The 23,642-nt window shown below is 31.9% G+C and overlaps 4 protein-coding genes across 6 annotated transcripts; 1 reads left to right on the plus strand and 3 right to left on the minus strand.

The window, feature by feature from the left end:
* Positions 1-661: 661 nt before the first annotated feature.
* Positions 662-3,316, minus strand: LOC108758696 (high choriolytic enzyme 1-like). The gene is made up of 4 exons (XM_018503771.1): positions 2,750-3,316; positions 2,169-2,468; positions 1,724-1,860; positions 662-1,228 (listed from the first exon to the last, which is right to left on the minus strand). Exons 1-4 carry the CDS (start codon positions 3,087-3,089, stop codon positions 1,121-1,123), a joined length of 885 nt encoding a protein of 294 aa, XP_018359273.1. The 5' UTR covers positions 3,090-3,316; the 3' UTR covers positions 662-1,120.
* Positions 3,317-5,204: 1,888 nt separating this feature from the next.
* On the minus strand, positions 5,205-11,643 carry LOC108758697 (zinc metalloproteinase nas-14-like). 3 transcript variants are annotated; one of them, XM_018503774.1, is made up of 7 exons: positions 11,568-11,643; positions 9,688-10,280; positions 8,734-9,036; positions 8,227-8,363; positions 7,819-7,996; positions 6,707-6,910; positions 5,205-5,516 (listed from the first exon to the last, which is right to left on the minus strand). In XM_018503774.1, the coding sequence occupies exons 2-5, from the start codon at positions 9,977-9,979 to the stop codon at positions 7,913-7,915; spliced, it is 816 nt and encodes a 271-aa protein (XP_018359276.1). In that variant the 5' UTR covers positions 9,980-10,280; positions 11,568-11,643; the 3' UTR covers positions 5,205-5,516; positions 6,707-6,910; positions 7,819-7,912. The 3 variants fall into 3 exon arrangements, with proteins under 3 accessions (XP_018359276.1, XP_018359274.1, XP_018359275.1); XM_018503772.1 differs by having other exon boundaries at positions 6,707-7,061; XM_018503773.1 differs by lacking the exon at positions 11,568-11,643 and adding an exon at positions 11,412-11,428 and having other exon boundaries at positions 6,707-7,061.
* Positions 11,644-12,744: 1,101 nt separating this feature from the next.
* LOC108758695 (zinc metalloproteinase nas-4-like) lies at positions 12,745-15,507 on the minus strand. Its single transcript, XM_018503770.1, has 4 exons — positions 15,069-15,507; positions 14,154-14,459; positions 13,290-13,426; positions 12,745-13,066 (listed from the first exon to the last, which is right to left on the minus strand). The coding sequence occupies exons 1-4, from the start codon at positions 15,430-15,432 to the stop codon at positions 12,923-12,925; spliced, it is 951 nt and encodes a 316-aa protein (XP_018359272.1). The 5' UTR covers positions 15,433-15,507; the 3' UTR covers positions 12,745-12,922.
* Positions 15,508-20,342: 4,835 nt separating this feature from the next.
* Positions 20,343-22,715, plus strand: LOC108758691 (leucine-rich repeat-containing protein 47). Its single transcript, XM_018503763.1, has 4 exons — positions 20,343-21,022; positions 21,143-21,610; positions 21,685-22,012; positions 22,452-22,715. Exons 1-4 carry the CDS (start codon positions 20,440-20,442, stop codon positions 22,654-22,656), a joined length of 1,584 nt encoding a protein of 527 aa, XP_018359265.1. The 5' UTR covers positions 20,343-20,439; the 3' UTR covers positions 22,657-22,715.
* The last annotated feature ends 927 nt before the right edge of the window (positions 22,716-23,642 follow it).

The raw sequence follows: 23,642 nt of genomic DNA on the forward strand, positions 1-23,642 counted from the left end.
ATCTTCAATTGCGATCTTTTTCTACGTTTCTACCGAAAATAAATAGAGTAAGAAACTTCGTTGTAATGTAAATAGTAGATACATTGCCGCGGTGTATTCTACGAATCACTCGTAATGATGTACAAATAAAGAATATTTTCGCGAGATATCTCAAATCTTCTTTGAAAAATGTATCATTAATTCAAAATACAATTTCCTTTTAAATAAAAATTTTTACATATTCCTTTATTTTAATTTAAAAAATTTCTAGTCAACTAATACATAGTCGATTAGCAAGGAATATATGGATCAGAAAAGTTTCGATAAAAGAAATGTTTAATAAGTAAAGTTGCATAAAGAATATATACTTGTGTATTAATATGTAACTTTAAGATTAATATACAATATAAGTATATACAATATAAGTTGCTTCTTGCTTTGATAAAGTAAACAATGTTCACGAAACAATATTTATTCAATTTTTAATTATTGATAGTAATCTATAACATAAATTGCACTAATTGCATTAGGTAACAAAATTTAACTTTTTTTGGTATCGTGAATGTAAACAGTCATTTTCCTATGTATTTATACCTACTGAATCTGTTACTTAAATTTAATTATTAGTTCGCATTTTTAAGAAAAATTGCGTCAAAGATACAAACGTTACAATGTTAAAGGTTTTCATGACGTTGTTATACGAGAAAAGAGAGAACTATATTCAAATTAATATATTTCGAAAACGAAAAATGATATCGAAATCAGCCAAAATGCTTTTTAAATCTAAAATATTAATTCCGCGTAATATAAACGAAACTTAGAAATAAAATTAGCTGCCGATGCTATCATGTCATGAAAACCATTAAAATCGTCATTCTTTATATCTCTTTGATCTCACTTTTCTCAAAATTGTGAAGTAACGTCAAATTTAGACAACGGATTTACGGTCAGCAGGCAAAAATACATCGAAAATGACTATTCATATTTATATTCCATAATGGTGTTGAACAGTGATATCACTTAAAAACTTACAGTTAGGATATGAAAATTACAGCTAAGATTAATTTTTTGTTTATGCATTATTAACATCGCAAAATTAATAAGATTTATTTTGATGCAGGATATAATTCCAGGATGATTTCTACATAACTTGATTGTGTGACACCGATGAGCAATTATACATTACATTTATCTTCATAACGTCCAAGTCGCTGAGACGCTCTCTCTGGCCGATTTTTACGTATGAATCCTGAAAATATTTAACAATAATCTTAATGTTACTACAAAAATTACTTTTATTTGTACATAATATAATATTATTATACGTAATAAGATTATTCACAAATTCTGTATTTTTATCTCGAAATTGTACATACAATATCTTTGTCAAAAATGAACGAAATTTAAATTTAAAAAAAGAATTTTAAAGCTTGAAATCTTTAGTTTCAAAAGGTTATTATAATTTTTTAGTTTATGTAAATTTGGTAATTTTTACCAAAAAGAACTACGAGTTTAAAAAAGGGAAATTCTTCTTTTTACTTTATAAGTCTACCATGTGCCAAAAAAATTGTGAAATTTTCGACTATCTATCATGATAACTTGGTTTTCCTTACAAAATTATTTTTTTTAAATCTTTCTACGATTTTTTTGTTCTTGAGTCTAATAATTAAAGTACTTCGATAATGGAATTAACGACAGATATACGCTAGAGTTGTAATAAATTGTTTGTAAAACTAATACTTACTTTTAAGGGGATAATAGTTTTTACGTGATCACGTACGCCGCCCGCGTACGCTGAAGAATGCATTATGCTGTCATAATCATAAGGAATTTCAAAATCACTCCAATTCATCTCAGCTTTTTTGAAGTTCCTTTTAGCACCTGAAAATGCCAATGCATAATACATACGATAAAAAAAGCTTATAACATAAATCAATAAAATAATTTCCATCAATTAGCGTTAAATCAATAAAATAATTTCCATCAATTTCCATCAATTAGTGTTTTACTGCCTAAAAGTGCGTATGGGCACGTATAAAAAAATACCTGTCGCTTATTTTTGTCTGGAGATTAACATACTAAAAGCTCATTAAAATCGGAGGAGGGCAGTTAGATCCCTTTTCGGTTAGATTAAATACTTTTATTTAAGAAAATTAATCCTTTTAAACTTTTGTTATTTGAATAAATACCTTCTTGAATATTTTCCCAATTGATTTTTACATAATTATCTCGGTCTGATCTGGTGTGCTCGTGAGAAAAGCCAGCGACGTGCATAAACTGATGCATGATAACACCCTTTCCTAAACATTCAGGAATCTGCAAATTCATTTTTTGTTCACCGCCTTTTCTGCCAATCTCGCTCCAGCATCCAGAATAATCGCTACTGATTTTGACATAGTTATCTTCGTTAGTTCTATCTTTAAATTCCATACATGTACGCTTTTTAAATTCATTTATTGCTTGATGTATATGTTCGTGTCCTTTTTCATCTGTAATGTGTGTGAACAGAAATAAAATAAGACAATTTTACACACAGTGATAACCCAGGAAAAAATGTTTTATAGTTATATAAAATTATATAAAATAATTATATATAATTTTATAATTATAAATAAAACATTTTTTCCCGGGACTCAATTCAATTAGCTCAATTTTCTTAGAGTGAGATTTCACTCTAAAGAATTTCGAGAGTAGTGTATTATGAAACATAATTGATTTTAAAGAATATATTACAGAATGTGACTAAATTTTTAATTTTGAAGATACTTACCAAAATCACCATCGATTACGATAGGGATAACGCCATCAGACCACCATTCCCAAATAGCATACTCGCGGTCATCACTCAATACATTTCTTGTAATGTCATTTGCGACCATGATATCTCCTTCGAAGTAGTTACCCAATTCGTCAGGATTTACGTTCATCTTTTCGCTCCATTGCGCAGTCCTTAGTCCTGTTTCATAATTCGGAACCATGTTTAACCAGTCATTGTCATCATCGTCATCATCATCATCAGTATGATTCCCTCCATGATGGACTGTTCCTATTGACGTGATGGTGACAAGCATCCATGCGAAAGCAATTAACAGTCGACAATATAGATACATGATCGACAGTCAATCAAATTATAAGAAGTTACTCTTTTCTATGGTCCTGACGACGAAAGCGAATACAGTAACAAAATATTCAGAATGTTTCTCCCTTTATATACTCCATCGCAAATGTTTTCACACTTTACTTACTTGCGTAATCTTATCGTTTTGTTAACTACACAACGCTTTGGCGAGAATAATATTACTCATAAATAATTATGTATTACTCATAAGTAATTAGGATAACACCGTTATATACGTCGTACGTATAAAATTATACAGTATTTTATATGGTATTTACAAAATTTTATTAATGAATAAGGATATATATGAAGTAACAGCTAACAATTGAGGGGATGGGCGGAATAAAGGCACAATTCTACTTAGGCCTTTTTCCGGCAACTAGCTTTTTCATGTAATATTGATCGTAATACAGAAGTATTGTAACATGTAACTTCTTAAAGACATTACATAAATTCATTTAATATTGTGTCCATTTGTGTATAATAAAAAAGTAGCAATTTATTTTAATTTGTATTAATATCAAGATTTTGTAATTAGGCCTTTATTCCGCCTATCCCCTCAATTATAACTTTTTACACACATTATAAGATAATGATATGATATGAGATACATGTTTCTGCTTTTGTACTTATATAATCAAATTATACTAGATAAAAAAGCGATACGATATTTTCAAATTACTATATCTCAAAAACAAGAAATTGTTGAGTAAAACGTTTTACCCAATAATTATATATGTTTGTTAAATAAATTAATGATCTAAGATATCCCCTCCCCCCCCATCTAAGATAATTGTTGCTCGTGTTTCTCACCGTTTTTATCACGATATATTGTAACAAAGTACGAGCTAGATATTTATAAGTGGTTTAAAAAAAGTCATCTGGTGGGGAGACACCAAAATAACTTTTGCACCTTGTAGGTCGCTAGAGGGTCTATACTTGCTTATAGGGATCAATATGTACTCGTACATTAAGGTTCATTACCGCGAGGATTTTTAGATTATTTCTTTATCGGAAGTTTCATGTTTAGATATACGTGCATCCTAATTTGTCTTATAGATTTTATATTTTTATCTATAAAAATAATATATGTAACTTTAAAATATCCTAACGGAAAAAACTTTTATGAAAAGGTACAGAAAAACTATAGAATACATAGATTAGGACAAAATCTTAGAAATATTCAGTTTTTCGTAGATATTTGTAGTGGGGCGTTGTTTCATGATACAAAATATGAAAAAAAGTTCTGTAAAATAAAAAAATACGGAAAGGGCGAAGAATTTCTTGATTTTTCAAACAAACAACGTCCCACTACGAATATCTATGAAAAACTATGAATTTCTAAGATCTTGTCTCAATCTATGTAGTTTTTCATAAAAGTTTTTCCGCCAGGATATTAAACATACACAATTAAAAATATATATGTGACGATATTTCAATTATTAATAATAAAATTGTGTTCTTTAAATCAACAAATACAATTTTTCTATACAAAACAAATAATTTATTAACTAAACTAAATGATAATATATTATTGAAAAAATAAATAATATATATAAATTTTTATCATATTTAATAGTTAGATATACCTATATAAAAACTTATTAATTACTAATTTATAAACATTTAAATATAAATAACATCTATAAACGGTTCTTTTTTCATTGTGTGCATCTACCCAGGAAAAAATGTTATATATACGGACATATTATATGTGTAATTATATATAAAGTATGTCAATTTTATATATGTATAATTATATATAATTATGTGCAAAACATTTTTTCCAGAGTAACTGTTTCTAATTTTCAAAAATTCTTTTTCTAGGAAAAAACAATGACATCATAGTTTATAATTGTAGGCATTATTATGCACATTCCATTGCGAAACACGTTACAATGCGTCCCTATAATTTGTCTAATAACCCCAATACTTACCAAAAAACTACGTTGTTTTTTAACAATAAATAACCTTCTCTTCTTGCTTCAAAGGTAAACGATGTTTAAAAAAACGATGTATAAAACGTGAATATATAAAATTAAAAAAAAAAGCATTCTAGAATTTAAATAATTTTCTTGTTTCCATATAATGTGTATGTAATATTCGATTTTGTTTTGTATAATATTAATTTATTGAGTTTTACTGAGCGCAAGCCTAGCATGACAGACAGCGCTCTGGTCTACCATACCAGAGGGCCCGGATTCGATCCAGTAGGAACCAAAATATTTACGCTCGTGTCTTCTCTCGGAAAAGGCTGGTAACCTCCCGAGAGTATCCTTGCCCACAGAAACATCCCTCGAAAAATCCGCCTTTCGGAACCGACATTAAAACTGTAGGTCCCATATGCTGTGGTTATTAAATAATTAGCTAGCCGTGCGCATCACAAGCATGTAAGAGAGGTGTAAAACAGGCCAAAGACCTAACGTAAGAAGAAGAAGAATTCATACTATACTCCATATTCTATATTCCTTATTCTATATTTAATCTATATATTCTATATTCTATACGCATCGAAGAACGTCAAAGCTCCACGATGTTTCATGGACGTCGTCAATTTGCGCTCTACATGCATATGAATATATCCTTGTAATGGATCAAGTATTCAAGAAGTTAATCGTGATTAAATGTCACGAAATACAGTATTGTTCAGTCGTAAAGTTGCATAATTATACCACCTGTCACATGATATTTAATCACGATTAACTTCTTGAATATTTAATCCATTACAAGGGCGCATCCGAATACATATAGAGCGGAAACTGTCGGTGTCCGTCAAACACCGTGGAGCTTTGACGTTCTTTTATGTGTAGAATATGGAATATAGATTTTGAATATAGAATAAGGAATATAGAATATGGAATATAGATTACAATAAAACTGGAAATCCTCCCAGTACAATAAACGATTTTTTTTTTGTCAAATGTAAATAGATTTTACGCAGTTTCAGAAGATGTAAGGAAATGCACTAAAGATATTTAATACATATACTCATATATATATATATGTATATATATATTAAACGTTTCAGTGTAGGTATTGAGCGGGTAGACTTCATAAAAGCTTGCTTCGAAATTCTGATTTTTAACAAAATGACTATTAAAATTTAATGAAACATTGTAGATTGTGCATCCACGATTAAAAATCAAATCAATTCATATTCGAATATTTAGGATAACTCCGGTATATACGCCGTACTTAATAAAAACTTAATTTATTAAGTATTATTTATTATTTGTTTTGTTTACTATTAGTTTGAGGTACACGAACTATAGCAGTAAAAACTTTATATCTTTTCATAATGCAAAACATATTTTTCTTTTTCTTGTAAAGTATTATAAACAAAGTATTTTATTCTATATACATTCCGATGAAGTCTAACGTAAGAAGAAGAAGAAGAAGAGTTTTACTGGCAGAGCACTTATTATTATAAAACAGTATTTTTTAAATTATTTTACTTTGATTTTTTTAATTCTTTTTTATTATGCTTTTTCTTTAGTGTCAAGAATTTTAAAAGATTTTCAAGATACCATTTTAACATTTAATTATATATGCTTCCTCATTTTTAGTATTAAAGATACTTACTAAAATTACTAAATTATTATTACTTACGATGGAAATAATGCAAACGGTGAGACTTATCTTCTTCAAACATCTTCGTTTCTTTTGAAACTAAGATTTTGACTTTTACTAAGAGTATGACTTCTTTCCAAGTAGTCACTCAATTCCTTAGGATTTACATTAACTTCCTTGATCCATTGTATTACCTTGTTTCTTGTTTCTTGTTTCCTTATTTGAAGTCATGTTGTGTCTTTTCTGATGGTACATTCTTTTATATAAAGGACCGTTTCCACTAATACAAATATTGTGAAGACGAGAAACTTCGAAGAGTGAATGATTAATCGATACAATATGATAGATACTAAATGAAATTCCAGAAAGTTATCGTTGTATTTTATCTATGGTCCTATAACAATGAAAGCAAAGGCAGTAATACAATATTCCATACGTTCTTTTCTATATTTATACATTTCATTGCAAAAGTTTTCGCACTTCACTTCCGCATAATCTTATCGATATTTCCAAGAAACTAATTTTAACGAAAATAATACCATAAATTATATATAATGGTCATACATATATCTTTCACCAATAATTATATATAATTGACAAATAATTGCTTTTTTATTTATATATTTTTTATTTATATATATGCTTCTGACAAAAACGATAAACAAGAAAAATATTTGACTCGAAGATCAATTATTAAACGAATTGATTACATATATACAAATTAAACATATAAACTGTGTGATATTTAATCATAATTAAAAACATAATCAAAAATAAATAAAATAACTGTGTATCTTTAATCAATAAATATAATTTTTTTTATATAAAATGATTAATAATAATTAAGTTATATGGTAATATATAAGATTGCAAAAATAAACAATATAAATAACATATTATCTGCACCTTATATACACAATAAAAACACAAAATGTGCATAGAAAAAAGAACTGTTAAATCAACCATAATATGTTCATATACAGGGTATCCCGAATTTATATGTGAAAACTTTGTAAGTATGTAGACTGTAGAGGATCGAAACTAGGAAAGAAGGTCTTTTAAAGATATGCTCGTTTTTGCTTCGTTTTGGAGAAAATTGCAAATAAGGACAAAACGCAGTTTTAATTTTTGTACTTATTTATTATACTTACTCATTCACACTTATTTATTCACGTTATCATGACAGCAGCCGTAATCTATTCATCAGTATGGATCTCTGATAGAACAGTCAATTAAGCCTTTATTTTACTTGCAGTTATACATTTTGTTAATTTTCTGATAGTCTGACTTGCTAAGTCTAACTCTCTGACCGATTCTTGCTGACGGATCCTGAAAATTTCAATAATAAAATCATTAATGTCACTACAAAAACTGTTTTAACAGATAAACGCACAACAGATACACATAATTTGATGCAGCGTGTAATTTGTAAGTATGTACAAGTTTTCGTTTTTTCTATATTAAATTGACAAATCGATATCTCGAATTTATTTCTGTTTAATAATGTAACTAACAATAAACTCTATAGAGATTATTTATAAAGAATAATTATCACTTACTTTGGGAATGATAGTTCTTATAGTAGAGTTTTTGGCAAATGCATACGCTGAATAATGCATCACGCTGCCGTAATCATAAGGGATGCCGTAACCTTGGACGACATTCGGGGAAAGTTTGACGAAATTACCCGAGCTTGCTAGATACACAAAATAAAGATAGTTTATAATGTAGCTGTGCAGAATATTTTCATTTAATTATTACAGCATTTAGAATAAATTGTTATATTTATACAAACAGTCGTTTATTATTTTACTGTTAGGTAATTAATAATTCTTAAGTCGTAAATGACAGAAAATTCCTAGAAATTTTCATAAATCAATCTGCAAAAAACTTTCCGACTGGAAAAATGGCATACATCGTTTTGTTGATATAAAACTATAAAATTAGTTAATATTAAATATTAATAAATGACAATGCAAGACATTTGCATGTAATCTTTGAAATATTTATTCCAAAAGTTATCTCTTATTTTAAATTTCTTATTGTTAAATTACGAGTATACGCACATTCTTCAATATTATTCCAGTTGATAGTCACGTAATCATCTCGGTCAACTCTAACATGCTCGTGCCAAAAGCCAGTAGCGTGCATGATCTCATGTATTACGGTACCCTTTTTCGTTACACAACTAGGAATTTGTAAGTTTATTGATTGTCCACCGCCAATCTTGCCAACGTAGCTCCAGCATCCAGTATTATAACTAACAAATTTGACATAATCCTCTTCGTTTGTTCTCGGTTTAAGCTGGATACATGTATACTTCTCATACTCCTTCATTGCTTCATGTATAAGATTCAACTGATCGTAATCTGCGATACAAATTTATCAACGTAAATAATAAAAATAAAATAATTTTGAACACGATAAGAACGTTTATCATTCCCAGATGACTACTTTTGTTTACATTTAAATTTTTATTTATATTTTGCCATTGGCAATATCATAAAATAATTTAATAATGATAAATGCATTATTACCTTATTTTATTTTAATATATTGCTAAGAATGGGGTAATTGATAGATATTCTGAAAATAAATTAATGTCTGCAACATGTTTTAATCCTGGATATTTTGAAATGTAACTTATAAGCTAAATGAACAACATCAAATGTATAAAGAGATTTTTTTATCTTATTCTAAAAAATATAATATTTTATAATATATACATTTTTTATTGTACATTGAAATAAAAAAATAGATATAATATTCTTGTACAACACTTATGTTCTTATAAAATATTGTATGCACAAAAGATTGCACATTGTACATAATCTATTAATGCGGAACTACAAATGCACTCTTTATTTTATGTTTTATTTATTGATAAATAATTTCATAAAAGATTAATACTTGTTAAATTGGATCTCTCCCGTATAATTACTTACAACACATTGTGGAATAATTGGATTGGTGAATAAACAAATTGATCGTTAGAATGGCTGAATTTTCGAAATACTTACCGAAGTTACCCATGATTACGTAAGGAATAACGCCATTAGACCAACGAAGACTTTCATCATTCGCACCGTTTCGTGTGAAGCCTTTTGCGATCATGATGTCTCCTTCCAAATAGTTGCCCAATTCTTCAGGATTTACGTTCATATTTACGGTCCATTGTGATACTTTAACTCCCGTTTCGTTGTCCGGAATTGTCAGGGCCACTTGTAAGGTATCTTCTACGTCAGAGATTGGAACCGCCGACACAAATGTTGTAAGAGCGACAAGCGTCCACGCTGATGGTAGACCCGACATGATCAATGTTAAATCAGTAAGTTACTGATTTAACTATATAGTGACGACGAAAGCGAATGCGGTAATAGAGTTTTATATCGTTTCCCTTTTTATATATTTTATCTCAAAAATTTTCTGTCCCTTCTATCTAATTTCAGGTGGCCCCAATAGATATCGTACTAAAGATGCCATTCACAAACTTGCTGATTACGATCAGTCTTTCTTTGATTAACTTAAGTATTCAATTAAACGATCTTATCGTGTTTAGTACATTTTATTCGATCTTGATTTTTGTAGATAGATTTTTGTTAACGTATAATATCTGTAAGTGTTTGATATTTATGATGAGTGTAATTCACAATTACTTTTTTATCAAATTATAATTAAGGGGGTTCTAGCGCTAGACAGTTTATTCATAACAATACGTAAAATAATTAAAATAATGGAATAAAAAAATTGCTACAATATCTTATGCCATTATACATAATTATTGTTAATTTTATATGTTACTAAATATTTTCAAAATGATAAAATAAAAGTTGCAAGATGCTCATTTGATGTATATGCATCATCCATTTGACATATATTTTAGCTTTCTTCATTGAAAAATATAAATTTCTTGTAAACTATACGGTCAGTTTAAATGAAACTTTACGGGAACAAACTTAAGGCCTAGTTTCACAACTGACGGTTAACTCTTAATCGCGAGGTTCAACTTATTCATTATCTCTTTTCAATTCTAGAATTGGAAAAAGATGAGAAATAAGTTGAACCTCGGTTAAGAGTTTGTGAAACTGAGCCTAAGTGTTTACTTTATAATTATAACAATTTTTTAATTGCTGTCTTATACGCAAGTATCTTAATTTTGTAATGTAAAATTCTATAAATTTAGAATTAAATATCTTCAAAATAGTACGATAAGAGTCAATGAAAATTTTTCTAGATATTATAGATATTATTAACATTTGTATTACATAGACTTGTATATTATAGACTTGTCTTATATTTCGTCAAACGCGAGAACCTCCTTAATTATAATATTATAATATTATAAAACAAAAATTTATATAGTAAACAGAAAGTACAACAACAGTTTCTAACATAAAAACGAAGAGTTTTATATGTACGGAAAAATAAATTTTTAATATCTTTTTATTATAATATCTTAAACAATTTGGGAAGTTTGAACAGGTGAATAAAATAAGTTTGCGTTTAATTATGTTTGTATTATCGGAAACGTTTAAAAAGTCGGACACGACATTGACATTATCTTTTCTCCGAAAACGATATCTTCATGATATAATTATCTTTGATATTATCTCAGCAAATTTCTTGCTAGATTTATTTTTATAGAAATATAGATAAATATAACAATTGAATGATTGCCATATTTATCTATATTTCAAATACTTATCAAAAACCATTCTACAATCGTACATGTTTTGCGAGATACCTGTGAAAATTGTAGCCATTTTGGACGCTCAGTAGTTGTTTGAGAGTCATTTGTGCCAGTCGATGTCACGTTTTTGTAAAAATGGATACAACCGAATATTGACGATCGTCATAACAAAAATTTACGAATTGCGGTTCAAATTAATTAACTACCCACCGTATTCAACAGATCTGATCCCCAATAACTTTTTCCTGTTTCCTAGGCGTAAAGGTTCGGAGGACACAGATTTTCATCAAACAAAAACACTGGGTGCTTTCTATTTGATGACACAAGTCAACCCAAGTCGACAAAAACGTCGTTCTATCCTTCTTGACATTCAGGGAGTGACAAAGATAGAATGACACTTATGTCGACTTGTGTCATCAAATGGAAAGCACCTACTGACATCGACTGGCACAAATGACTCTCAAACAATAATTGAGCGTTTAAAATGGCTACAATTTTCACAAGTATCTTGCAAAACTGTACGATTGTAACAATTAAAATATTAATATATGGACTCCTCAAATTCAAAACAATAAATTAGTATAAAGGCTCACTTATAATTATAATTTAATTTGCGCCCTGATGACCGCGCTGACTCACATAGCCTTTATATAAATAAAATAACAAATTAAATTAAATTATAATAATTTAGTTCTTAATATTGTCATGAGAGGTTCACGACTGATGGTTCGAAATTGAACCGAAACGTACGTTTTGAAATTTATTTATGTATGATCAAGATTTTTTGTAATAAAATAATTTTAATTTAATTTGCTCACTGATAACAGCGCTGACTAACATAGCCTTTATACTAATTTAATGTACGATTGTAGTGCCAGAATGGTTTTGACAAATAATGTCATTTTTATGTTGAGGTTCAAAACTTTTCAAACAACCCTCGTATAACTTTTAATGAATATTTGAAATACAGATAAAGAAATATATCATTCGATTGCCATATTTATCTATTCTTCTACAAAAATTAATTTAGCAAGAAATTTTGTTATTATACTGTAAAAATACGTTTAAAATAATATATCAATAATAAATATTTTATCACGATATATAGTTCATCTATTTGAATATATTTTATCAGTACGAATTACGTAATGTTTTCTTTATCAATCGATTCAGTATGTTTTCTCTACCTTTGCTCATAAATTTTGATATTCCATTAATATTTGATTAACAAAGGAGGATTAAAAAATTCAGTAAGAAATGATGATGCATTTGTATATTGTATTATGTAACTTATAAGATAGGTACACATTCATAATATTAAGATATATGATTAATAATTATATTAACATATAATACTGTTTATACTAATTGTTCACATATCGTCTATAAAAAAAATAATCGTATCCTTTGCACATAAGACTAGATGCTCTTTTTTTACGGAAAGATTCTTATTAGGTAATTAATTCTCTAATCAAATATTTCTTTTTTTTTTATTTGTATTAACACGTGCGAAGACGTTGCTAAACCAGTATTCCTTCATCAGTACTAATAGTCATTGTAGTTGATTATGCCAGTTTGCTGCATCTGTACATCCTCCTGATTTTCAGAATGTCCTTCTTGCTGAAGCCCTCCCTCTGACCGAGCTTTATCTTGCTATTTCCTTGGAAAATTCCGCCAATAATATCCAATATTCCACCGTTCAGTTGTCTCTACGGACACATACAAACATATACGTATACAATACAATATAACATAGTTTTCATAATTCGCAAACTCGCAAAATGTACTTTCTTTTTTATTATACTGGCAAATTCAATAACTCTTGTATGCATAAGCTCCGTCCAGTAATAAAACTATTCGTGTAATATAATTAATGATAAAACATTGGCAATATATGCAACACATATGACAATGTTTATAAGAATTGCCTACCTTGGGTACGATAGTTTTTAATTGATAGTTCTTGGAGAATGCTGTCGACGAGTAGTGCATCACGCTATCATAATCATAACCGACTCCAAAGGCATGGGTGATCTCCGGGGGAGCCTTATTAAAATTGTGCGCGTGACCTACATGCATAACGCACGTGATAAAAACAGAATTTCATAAAAATATAATTTTATGCGAAAGAGATAACCTCGGCCGGTTATTAGACCGATGACTGTAAAAGTTGACTTTTCATGCGTAGCACATTGCGACAACAAAATGTCATTCAAAATTTCGAGAACTGATTGCAAGTGCGTTTCAATCAGTAAAACCTCACGAACAATTTTTAACTAATAATAGCATTTTGCTGTCGCAACGTGCTGCGTATAAAAAGTCAATTTAAAATTTTACGATACAAAGAATCGCTCATATTTAATATTGAAGACATTATTAATGAGGCAATTCTCATGCTATAACCCAAGCAATAAAATAACGTTTTAATGAGATCTTGCTGACGTTAAAACGTCACCTTACTATAAAGAACATTTCACAAATCATATAAGTAAAAAACCAATGCTAAATAAACAGCATGTTATTTAAATTATTATGTCAGTTATTACTGAATAATATTAAATACTATTAATATTAATATTATAATATTATCAATATTAATGTTATAGACAAAACGATTTTCAGTTCAATCTTCATTAGAAATAATCAATTTTCAAGATTCTTTAGTTTTAAAAAATAATAGATAAGATATAAAAAACCAAAGCGACGCGAGAAAGTATGTCAAAAGAACGTTGGACCTCATGATTATATTTTCTTTTAGACAGTTTTATTGTTTGTGAGTGGGATGCGAGTACACACCGTTCGCGATATTGTCCCACAAAATATCCACGTAATCGTCCCGCTCGTGTCTGCTGTGCTCGTGCAAAAAGCCAACGGCGTGCATCAGCTCGTGTATCACCGTGCCCTTCTGCGTCAGGCAACCGGGAACCTGAAGGTTTATGTCCTGCCGGCCACCGATCCTACCCACGCTGCTCCAGCATCCGGTGTTACCGGCTGTGATTCTGACGTAATCGCTTTCCTCTCCCGTGTACGGCTTAAATCTGATGCACGTGTACTTGTGATAGTCGTCCATTGCGTCGTATATAACTTTCTGCTGCTGTGCGTCTGCGATACGAATGAAAGGACAAAAATATAGCGGTCTTAAATGATAAAGGAGAGACCTTTCAAGAATTGCTCAACCCAGCAAACACTAATTTAACTCTTAAAAATCGCAAAAGAATAAAAATGACTTTATTTTGATTTTTAACGTTAGTAAACAGTCAAATGCTTGTAACAAAAAAATCATTATTTTGACTTTAAATGAGTCATCAAAAAGTAATAATCAAAATAAGTCATTTTGATTTTCTCTTAACTTAGTGTGTTTCTTGGAAGCCGTTAATTACATTTTTTTATATAACTGTCATAGTATGTTATATTATAATTATTGTTGAATGGGAAATCATAATTAACATAAGTTATGTTAATTATAATTTCCGATTTAATATAATGCAATATAATTAACTTAGTACACATAATGATTTTCCGGTCCTTAAACTATACATGATGAGTCATTTATGTTCGGGATTAATTTTCATCACTTTAACAAATACACGAAAATTATTAAGTGATCCTCACATATGCTTTAACATCTTTAGAAAATATTTGGAAGATTGTGTATTTCAAAAAATTGTATATAATTATATATAGAGTGTCTGATTGTCGAAATTACTCAACTGAAATAAGGGCTAATTATGAAGGGAATGACGCCGTTGGGCCACCGGGCGGAGACCGCTGCAAGACCGTTTCTTCCAACGTTCGACGGAAACAGGATGTCTCCTTCCACGTACTCGCCCAACTCCTCCGGATTTACATCCATATCCTCGCGCCACTGTGCCACCTTCGATCCAGTTTCATTGCTCGGGTATCTATAGAGTGAACTGCCAAAACTCTGCAGATGAGCGATCAATCCACCAGGACCGTCCACGGCGTTGTCGAAGATATCCCGACGACGAAAGCTCGGCCACGCAAACGTCAACGACGTCACGACGAGAAGCGTCCACACGAGGGTGGCTAATAGTCCACACGGCATGATCAACATTCAATCGGATCAAGTAAGAAGTATCACGGAATACGAAGTCTAGGTACCTTTAGATACCTTTACAGTCACGCGACATACGAGCGCGAATGATACGTAACCACTCGGGTCGTTCTCGTTTTTATATACGCCATATGGAAAAAAATCTGTGCCCCACCCGCACGGATATACTCGTTGTAGGAAGTGACTCCGGAAATGATCGGGGCCATCCGTTGATAACCGTGGACTTTGGGTAATGGCGAGCTCAGATTTACGCCTGGTATCTCTCTGATACCTCGAAGGTGCGACACCAAGACCCCGAGGACGCTGTTATGAGTCATTAATCCTCTCGACATGACAGTTATTTTAGAGGAGGCCGAATTTTTAGTATACTTTCGTAATTTCGATGACATATGGATCAATCGCGTTACTGATATTATAATCCAAAGAAGTTAATATTCTAATTTAGAAGATATTGAGAGGAAATATTTTCTCACTGATTTGAGAAGTGCAATTATTTCAATTTTAAAATACTTAGTAATCAATCAATTCAAAAGTATTTAATTAAGAATCGATTTAAGCATTAAGAAAATTCTGTAAAATATAATATGAATTAAATATTAGTAGATAGGCTCATTATAGATTATAGATGAATCTTTAATCCATTTGATGCCTTTTGGAGCCAAACATAGGATGTCGATGCGTAATAAGGTTTATTAGTTCTAATGTCTTATACATACGTTTCGATCCAGCTTTCTTTTCAATGCACATTGAACGAACTCATTGAATTTCCTAACTCACTGTACAAATATAATCGATATCTTATTGTTAACATAATTATAAAAAATAAGTGTTGACAAGAAATAATAATCTAATACATTAAAGTATCAGACACGGATTCATTAAACGAAGCATATGACTTTTTATTTGAAAATAACTGAGTTTTTCCTCTCTTCAATATCTGTGTTATTTGTGCTTTAACTCGTAATTTGTACTTTAGTTTAGCATTGTTTAGATGTATCGTAACGTCCGTACAGATGACACGTATATTTTATAAGCTTAACGAATATCATGTAACTTTTTCAAATTAGCAGTTATCCACGACTTTAATGTATTAGATTATTATTTCTTGTCAATACTTATTTTTTTCTAATTATATTAAAAATAAGATATCGATTATATTTGTACAGTGCAACTCAGTGAGATCAGGAAACTCAATGAGTTCGTTCAATGTGCATTGAAAAGGATCCGAAGCTGGATCGAAACGTATATATAAGACATTAGAACTAATAAACCTTATTACGCATCGACATCCTGTGTTTGGCTCCAAAAGGCACCAACTTATGGACTAAAGATTCATCTGTAAAATATGTTCTATGTTTTTTATAAAGATTTTGGATATTACGTCGAAACAATTTTAGAGAAAAAATCTTGATTGGTGTCTCGGGATATCTGTATTTTATTTGCATATACCAAGGAATAAGAAATAAATCATTTTAGAAGGGCGAGATGTTTTTGCGGAAGTGAGGAAGCTCAGATTCCGTTTAAATGGTCATTGCCACTTGATGCGTCAAGTATACGTCTGCATAATAGGAGAATGGCATTATTAGCACATAGAATGGCGGGATTAATATTCCAACACGAAGTCATTCACATGCAAATCTTGCCAGACAAACATTTGTCATCGAAGAACCTCGGTGTATGATTAAATAACCAAGGACGTTATTTTTGTCGCTCGTTTCGATATTATACTCATCATTATGATACACTTAAAACATTCATTTTATTTAAGAAAAGAAACTTGAATAAAATGCTTGAGATATTTTAAATGTTTACAAAAAGTTACTTGTGAAGCGTAGATGTGCAAAGTATTTCAAATGACTCACTAACATAAAATGAACCTATAAAGAACTTTAAAAAAATGTAGAGAATGGGATCCTGAGAAAATAATGTTTCATATATAATTATATACAATTATATACAATTACATATAATTATATATAATTATATATAATTATATGATAATTGATATATTTTATACTGTATTTGAAATAGTTTTATTTAAAATACAGTATTTGCAATATAAATATATTTTGTATTTTATATTTCAGCGGAGCACATGAAAGTATTACGTATTTTGTGTTTAAAATAAAAAAATCGAAAGTTTTTGTATTTTGTAATTCAAATAATAAGATTGATTGTCAATTTAAAATTCAAAATACAAAATACTTTTACATTATACTCTCATGAAATACAAAATACGAAATACAATTTATCTTACAAATACTGTTTTCCACATAAAAGTATTTCAAATACATACATGCCCAGATCTGAGTTTTCATAAATTTTTCCAACTAGAATCCAAGAACTTTTTAAGAAATCCAATTGGATTTTGATTAGGGATTCAAAAAAGGGATCCCGCTTCTAACATTCGCAATGGACAAAATTTTTGTATAGGATACACCGAAAAGACGTTGACACCGTTGGGTTTTTCCGCACTCAAGGAATAGTAGGCAAAATGCCGCTTTTTATAATCATTCGAGTGATTACAAATGGTAGCGACCAATTGCGAACCTATGAATATCGCAATGTTTAACTAGTGTACAGATAGCAAGAGGCTAAAAGCCGCATGACGAAAATTCTGTTGCGCGTTATCTAAAACCTGTTTGAAACGGCGTACTAGAACTAAACGTTAGAACTTAGGTTCCCCTTTCTATTATACAAACAACACGATAATTTTTGGTTAAAAAAAATAAATTAATCCCGTCCGTGCACGTACATTTACATACGGGGATACAGGTCTGTATTTCTGAGGTTGGCGTTTTCATGACATTTAGAGAGAGAGAGAGAGAGAGAGAGAGAGAGAGAGAGAGAGAGAGAGAGACAAAAGTATAAAACTAAAATCGTATAAACAAATCTATACGACAAAAATTAAACCAAAATTATATAAATAATTTTAATATATTTTAATATTCTAATTAATATTAAAATATATTTTTATACAATCTTGAACTTCTTTTATGTGATTTGTTTAGTGTTCAATAAAATATTTATAAAAAAAAAAAAATTTGCAAAATACTTATAAAAACTTTAAATTATATAATTCATTGAACTGTATAATTCATCTTCATCTCTTTTTTTATGTATTAAATAATAAAAGTTTAATTATTCTTCTCACATTAACAAAATATAGTACATATTATTTGATTAATAATTAATCGCTAAATTAATCGCTAATTAACTCAGATCATCAAAATTGTTTACGGCAAGATTTCGAGCTGTGTAATTCATAATCGAATTTCTCTCCCCACGTGTTAAATAATAAAGAAATTAATGAATCTGTCTATATTTTGTTAATAAAATAGTATTACCTGATAAGTTAATCAGACGATTTATGTCCATTTCTATCAATGTAAATTATCTAATTTAATTTCAGTTTAATTAATTTTTTTATGTACTTTTTTAATTCTTAGAACTAGACAAAGATAAAAAGTAAATTAAACTGAGATCAAAGTTACATTGGGTGTGTTCTGGAAAACAAGAAGAAGTTTTTGCAATAACGTGAATCCGGATACGGTGAACGCTAAGGTCAGGTTATCTTCTTCTTAACAACTAATTAAGAAAAGGATAACGTGACTTCAGCGTTCACCGTATCTGGATTCACGTTACTGCAAAAACTCCCTACTATTTGCGCCATAAACGCAAACGCTACCAACGCGGTTCGTGGAGCCAATAGCGTGATAGCATTAGCAAGCTCCATGAACGACCCTAGCCTAGCGTTGGTAGCGTTTAACATTCGTCAAGGTTAATGTAGAGGATTCTGTTCTCAACCACCCACCAAACTGTTTTCTCTAATAATTTAAATTTTTAGAGTTTCGCGTTGGGTACACACGTAACGTGAATTTTAAATTTTCTCGTAGTGAATAACAGAAGACAGAATGCAATTTCAATTGCAATCTCTATGATGCCGCCAGGTAGGAATGAACGTATTCTTGCTTGCCGTATCATCTTTAATTTTTCAAAGTGTCTGCCTAGTTTAACTTGCGTATTTGATTTCATCACAAATGTGTAAAAGGTTGGAGATACCTTGTTAATGACGATTTTAGCTTAGCGGCAAGCCATCATAGATACTGCAATTGAAATTGCGTTTTGTTATATTCACTACGAAAAAATTTAAAATTCACGTTACGTATACCCTACCCCCTACAGCACAGAATTTGCAGCAATATCGCTGCAAAATCTCTGCAATATTGCTGCAACATGCAATATGTTGCTGCAACTTTTGTGCAACTTTGTGTTGTAGGGGACGGTACTTGCAGTGAACAACGCGATCTGAATTTTTGAGTATACAGAGAATCTATGGACGAATCAGAGAAAGTTTATAATTTGTAACGATTCTTGAAACAACATTCGATCGCGTGTAACACAATGCTATTCACAGAGCTTGCAAACGCTGACGTTCCCAATACACTACCTCGGGAGGAAGAGGGCTGCGTTCTACTTAACGCTCGCAATGCTCGCGAGCATCGTTTGTCCTTGTTTAACATTTGATAAATGACAAGGGTGAAATAATTTCACGAGCGTTGTGAGCGTTAAGTGGAACGCAGCCTGGCGTTGATAGCGTCACGGTAGTGTGTTACATCACGCAGTTGTGATGTAACACACTACCATTAGTGACGTCAAGATCGTGTTTGTTAGCGCTATTTGCAGCTCCGCGAACAGTTTGTAGCGCTAAATAGCGCGAATAATAACGTCTCCCCGAACGCACCCATTGAATATAAGATCGAAATGGACATTAGACAGTCAGAATTTTTTCGAATTCGTACATTTGAAAAAATCGAAGGAATAATCGAGATTTGAATTTAAACTGATTCGATTAATCGATCGATCGAGTTCAGCCGAGAGTTTAGCACTCGAGCCGACCTTACCGACTTACCTATGAGACATAGATAACCTCAAAACGTTCCTTGTCTGTTTACATCGTGGTCGCACGAGAGTGAATAAAATTTTGAACAAGAAAAATCGGCCACAATGACTGAATGGGAGGCCGTGAAACAAGCGGCCGAGAAAAACAGGCACGAGTTGGTGCTGTCGGGCACGTCGGTGTCTCAACTGATCAAAGACACGCCCGGCCTGGATGAGAACTTGTTTAACCTTCACAATTTGAATTATCTTAGTATAACGTATACGTGTCTTCAGGAAGTTCCGGACGAGATCGAGAAGCTGGCGAATCTTGCGACCTTGGTGCTGCACTCGAACGAGATCGTCGCATTACCGTGCGCGATAGCTAAACTGGCCAAGCTGAAGGTGCTCGATTGTTCGAGGAACAAGTTGACCTCTCTCCCGAAGGAACTCTGTGATCATCCCTATTTGAGCACAATCAATCTTGCCTCGAATTGTCTACGAGATGTACCGTCGCTAACTTTGTGCACGAAATTGAGCACCCTAAATCTATCGAATAATCAGCTTAAGGCCTTCCCCGACGTTTGTCATACAGAACTCATACATTTGTCCGAGATTCATGTTAATGGCAATTATATAACGGAAATTCCAATTACTATAAGTCGACTGCAGGGATTGAAGATCTTGAATATAGCAGATAACTCCATTTCTGGTAATACAATTTTATTTCCATACTATATGTATGTTTCTTGTTGAATTAAGTCCTTAAATATTCTTAAGTATCATTAAACATTCAAAGATAAGTAATATATAATTGTATTATAACACACAGTTGTACCAAGTGAATTAGCAGATTGTAGTAAACTGAAGGAGGTGTATCTGCAAGAGAATAAATTATCAGATAGGAGGCTAACAAAGTTAATTCATCAATGCTCCACGAAGCAAATACTGGATTACGTCAAGTTGCACTGTCCAAGAAGTGAATTGTCCACGACAGAAAATAATACGTCAAAGAAAGGAAAGAGGGGTCAGAAAGTCTCCGAAAGTGAAAGTGTAATCGATGGCTTAGCGCATAAATTAAAAGTCTTGAAAGTACTGGACGACACACTAGTGATAAAAATTACAGAAGACGTAAAAAGTATCAGGCCTTATATAGCTGCCTGCATCGTGAAAAATATAAGCTTCACAGAGGAGAATTTCAAAAAGTTCATTCAGCTGCAAACAAGATTACACGATGGAATATGCGAGAAGAGGAATGCAGCTACAATAGCGACTCACGATTTAAAACTCATTGTACCTGGTAGATATCGAGTGCTTAATAAGAGTATTATTTATGCATTAATATTTTATTAAAATACATTTCGTTACTCGTAGGAGATCTCACATATACGGCGGAGGTGCCCACAGAATTGAAAATAAAGCCTCTAATGTACAACAAGATATACACAGGCGCGGATCTGTTCCAGAAGTTGCAGATGGAAGCTGAGGCTCTACGTAAAGAGAAGAAACGAAATGTGTATTCTGGGATACACAAGTATTTATATCTGCTGGAAGGCAAACCTTTATTCCCATGTCTGTTGGATCAATCACAGCAAGTTATTTCGTTTCCACCCATCACAAACAGTGACGTAACGAAAATGTCTGTAGCTACCCAAGAGATGCTTGTGGAAGTAACTAGTGCTATATCATACACAATTTGCAGGTGAGATTCTAATGTGTATGTAACATTAAACGATATATCTCAATCCTTTTTAACTGTAAATCCCGAAATATACACAATAGATATAATAAGTCTTAAGTTAAGAAATCAACCAGTTATATGCTCATTTCTAACGATGTAGATTAACTTTAACCTCAGTTCAATCTACTCTTTATTTTTTTTTTAATTCTTAAAACCAGAAAAAGACAGAGTTACTCTTGAACCAAGATTAAAATTAACTAATCTACTCTAGTAATAATTAATTGATGATACCTTTGCTAAATGTTGGAGATATATTGGATCAATATTAAGTCACTATCGAGCCAATATTTAACCAATATTGGATAAAACAGGTTAAGTCTAACTACAAGTTAACCAGCAAATGAAACGCCTTAAAAAAGAGATCAGTTTTCTAATAATATCTGTACTCTTATATTCCCAGGAATGTATTGGATCAGTTTCTGAAGGAATTGATAGTTTCGGGTCTCGTCGATTCCGCAGAACTGAAGGATACGGATAACAAATGTAACAACTTGACGGTTCAACAAGTCAAAGTGGTCGACACCCAAGGAAACCTAAAGTTGGTATATCCTTCAAGGGCAGATTTGAATCTTAGCGAACAGCTTGTCGTTGTATCACGAGACTAAGAAGAATACGGAGAGCAGTTGAATTTTGCTCAACCTCAAATTCAATTATTCAATTAGTTTAAAATTTCAGTTTTTTTTTTTTTCGTAAAAAGAGAGGAAGAAGAAAAAGAGAGAAATATATATTCATGAAATATAGAAGCTCCTTATTTTCGATTCGCTCGTCATTCGAGAACTCGACGTGAGAATTATTAAACGGGAGAGCAATTAGTTTTTTTTAACGTATTGAGATCGCGTGACCGAAGCATAACGAAGTAATCGCGATGGGCGCGTTCGCTCGCTTTATCGCGTCGATTAGAGGCGTTCGGTGACAGGATGCGGCGGTTATCCGCAGATTTGAATGGTCGCGAAGGGACATCGGCCGGCGCGGCGGTAGCTGGCCGAGCTGGCGGCTGGCCAACCAGGCCAACGGCGGCGATGGTGGCGCTACCGTCTCGCTGCCGAATCGCGCCGTCTCGACGAGCGCCGGTACTCTGGATCCTCGTCTGTTTTTATAAATATTGTACTTTGCTACGCGTGCCGCGTTCGCGTTCGAAACTCCCGACGTTCGTTGACCGACACCCTCCGCTGCGTCCACGAGGGTCGTGCGCCGCGACGATCGCCCTTCGTGGTGTCCCGGCGATAAGAAGAAGGTGCTCAGACAGAGGTTGGCCAACTTTCCTCGATATGCGCGAGTGTTTGAAGTGATAATATGGCGCCGAAATTATGACTGGTCACGTCGGGGGAGCGAGGAGTTTGAGGTTAGTACGTTCGTTTCCACCTTCTCGCCCGGAGTCATCCGCTCTGTCATCGCGGTGTCGAATTTCCTTTTGTTCTACAGTTATTTCTCCTCGTGCCGTACGTGGACACGCGTGGGCCCGTTGAACGTATCGCGCGCCCGGTCGCGCGCCTGCGAAACTATCCGTCACGTTTTATAATTAACGTTGTTTTTATGGCAGGTGCCTCAATTACAGTATAGTCACGCGCGTCATTGTCCTCGCGGTGACATC

Source organism: Trachymyrmex cornetzi, unplaced genomic scaffold, assembly GCF_001594075.2.
Source record: "Trachymyrmex cornetzi isolate Tcor2-1 unplaced genomic scaffold, Tcor1.1 scaffold16, whole genome shotgun sequence".
Classification (NCBI taxonomy): Eukaryota; Metazoa; Arthropoda; class Insecta; order Hymenoptera; family Formicidae; genus Trachymyrmex; species Trachymyrmex cornetzi.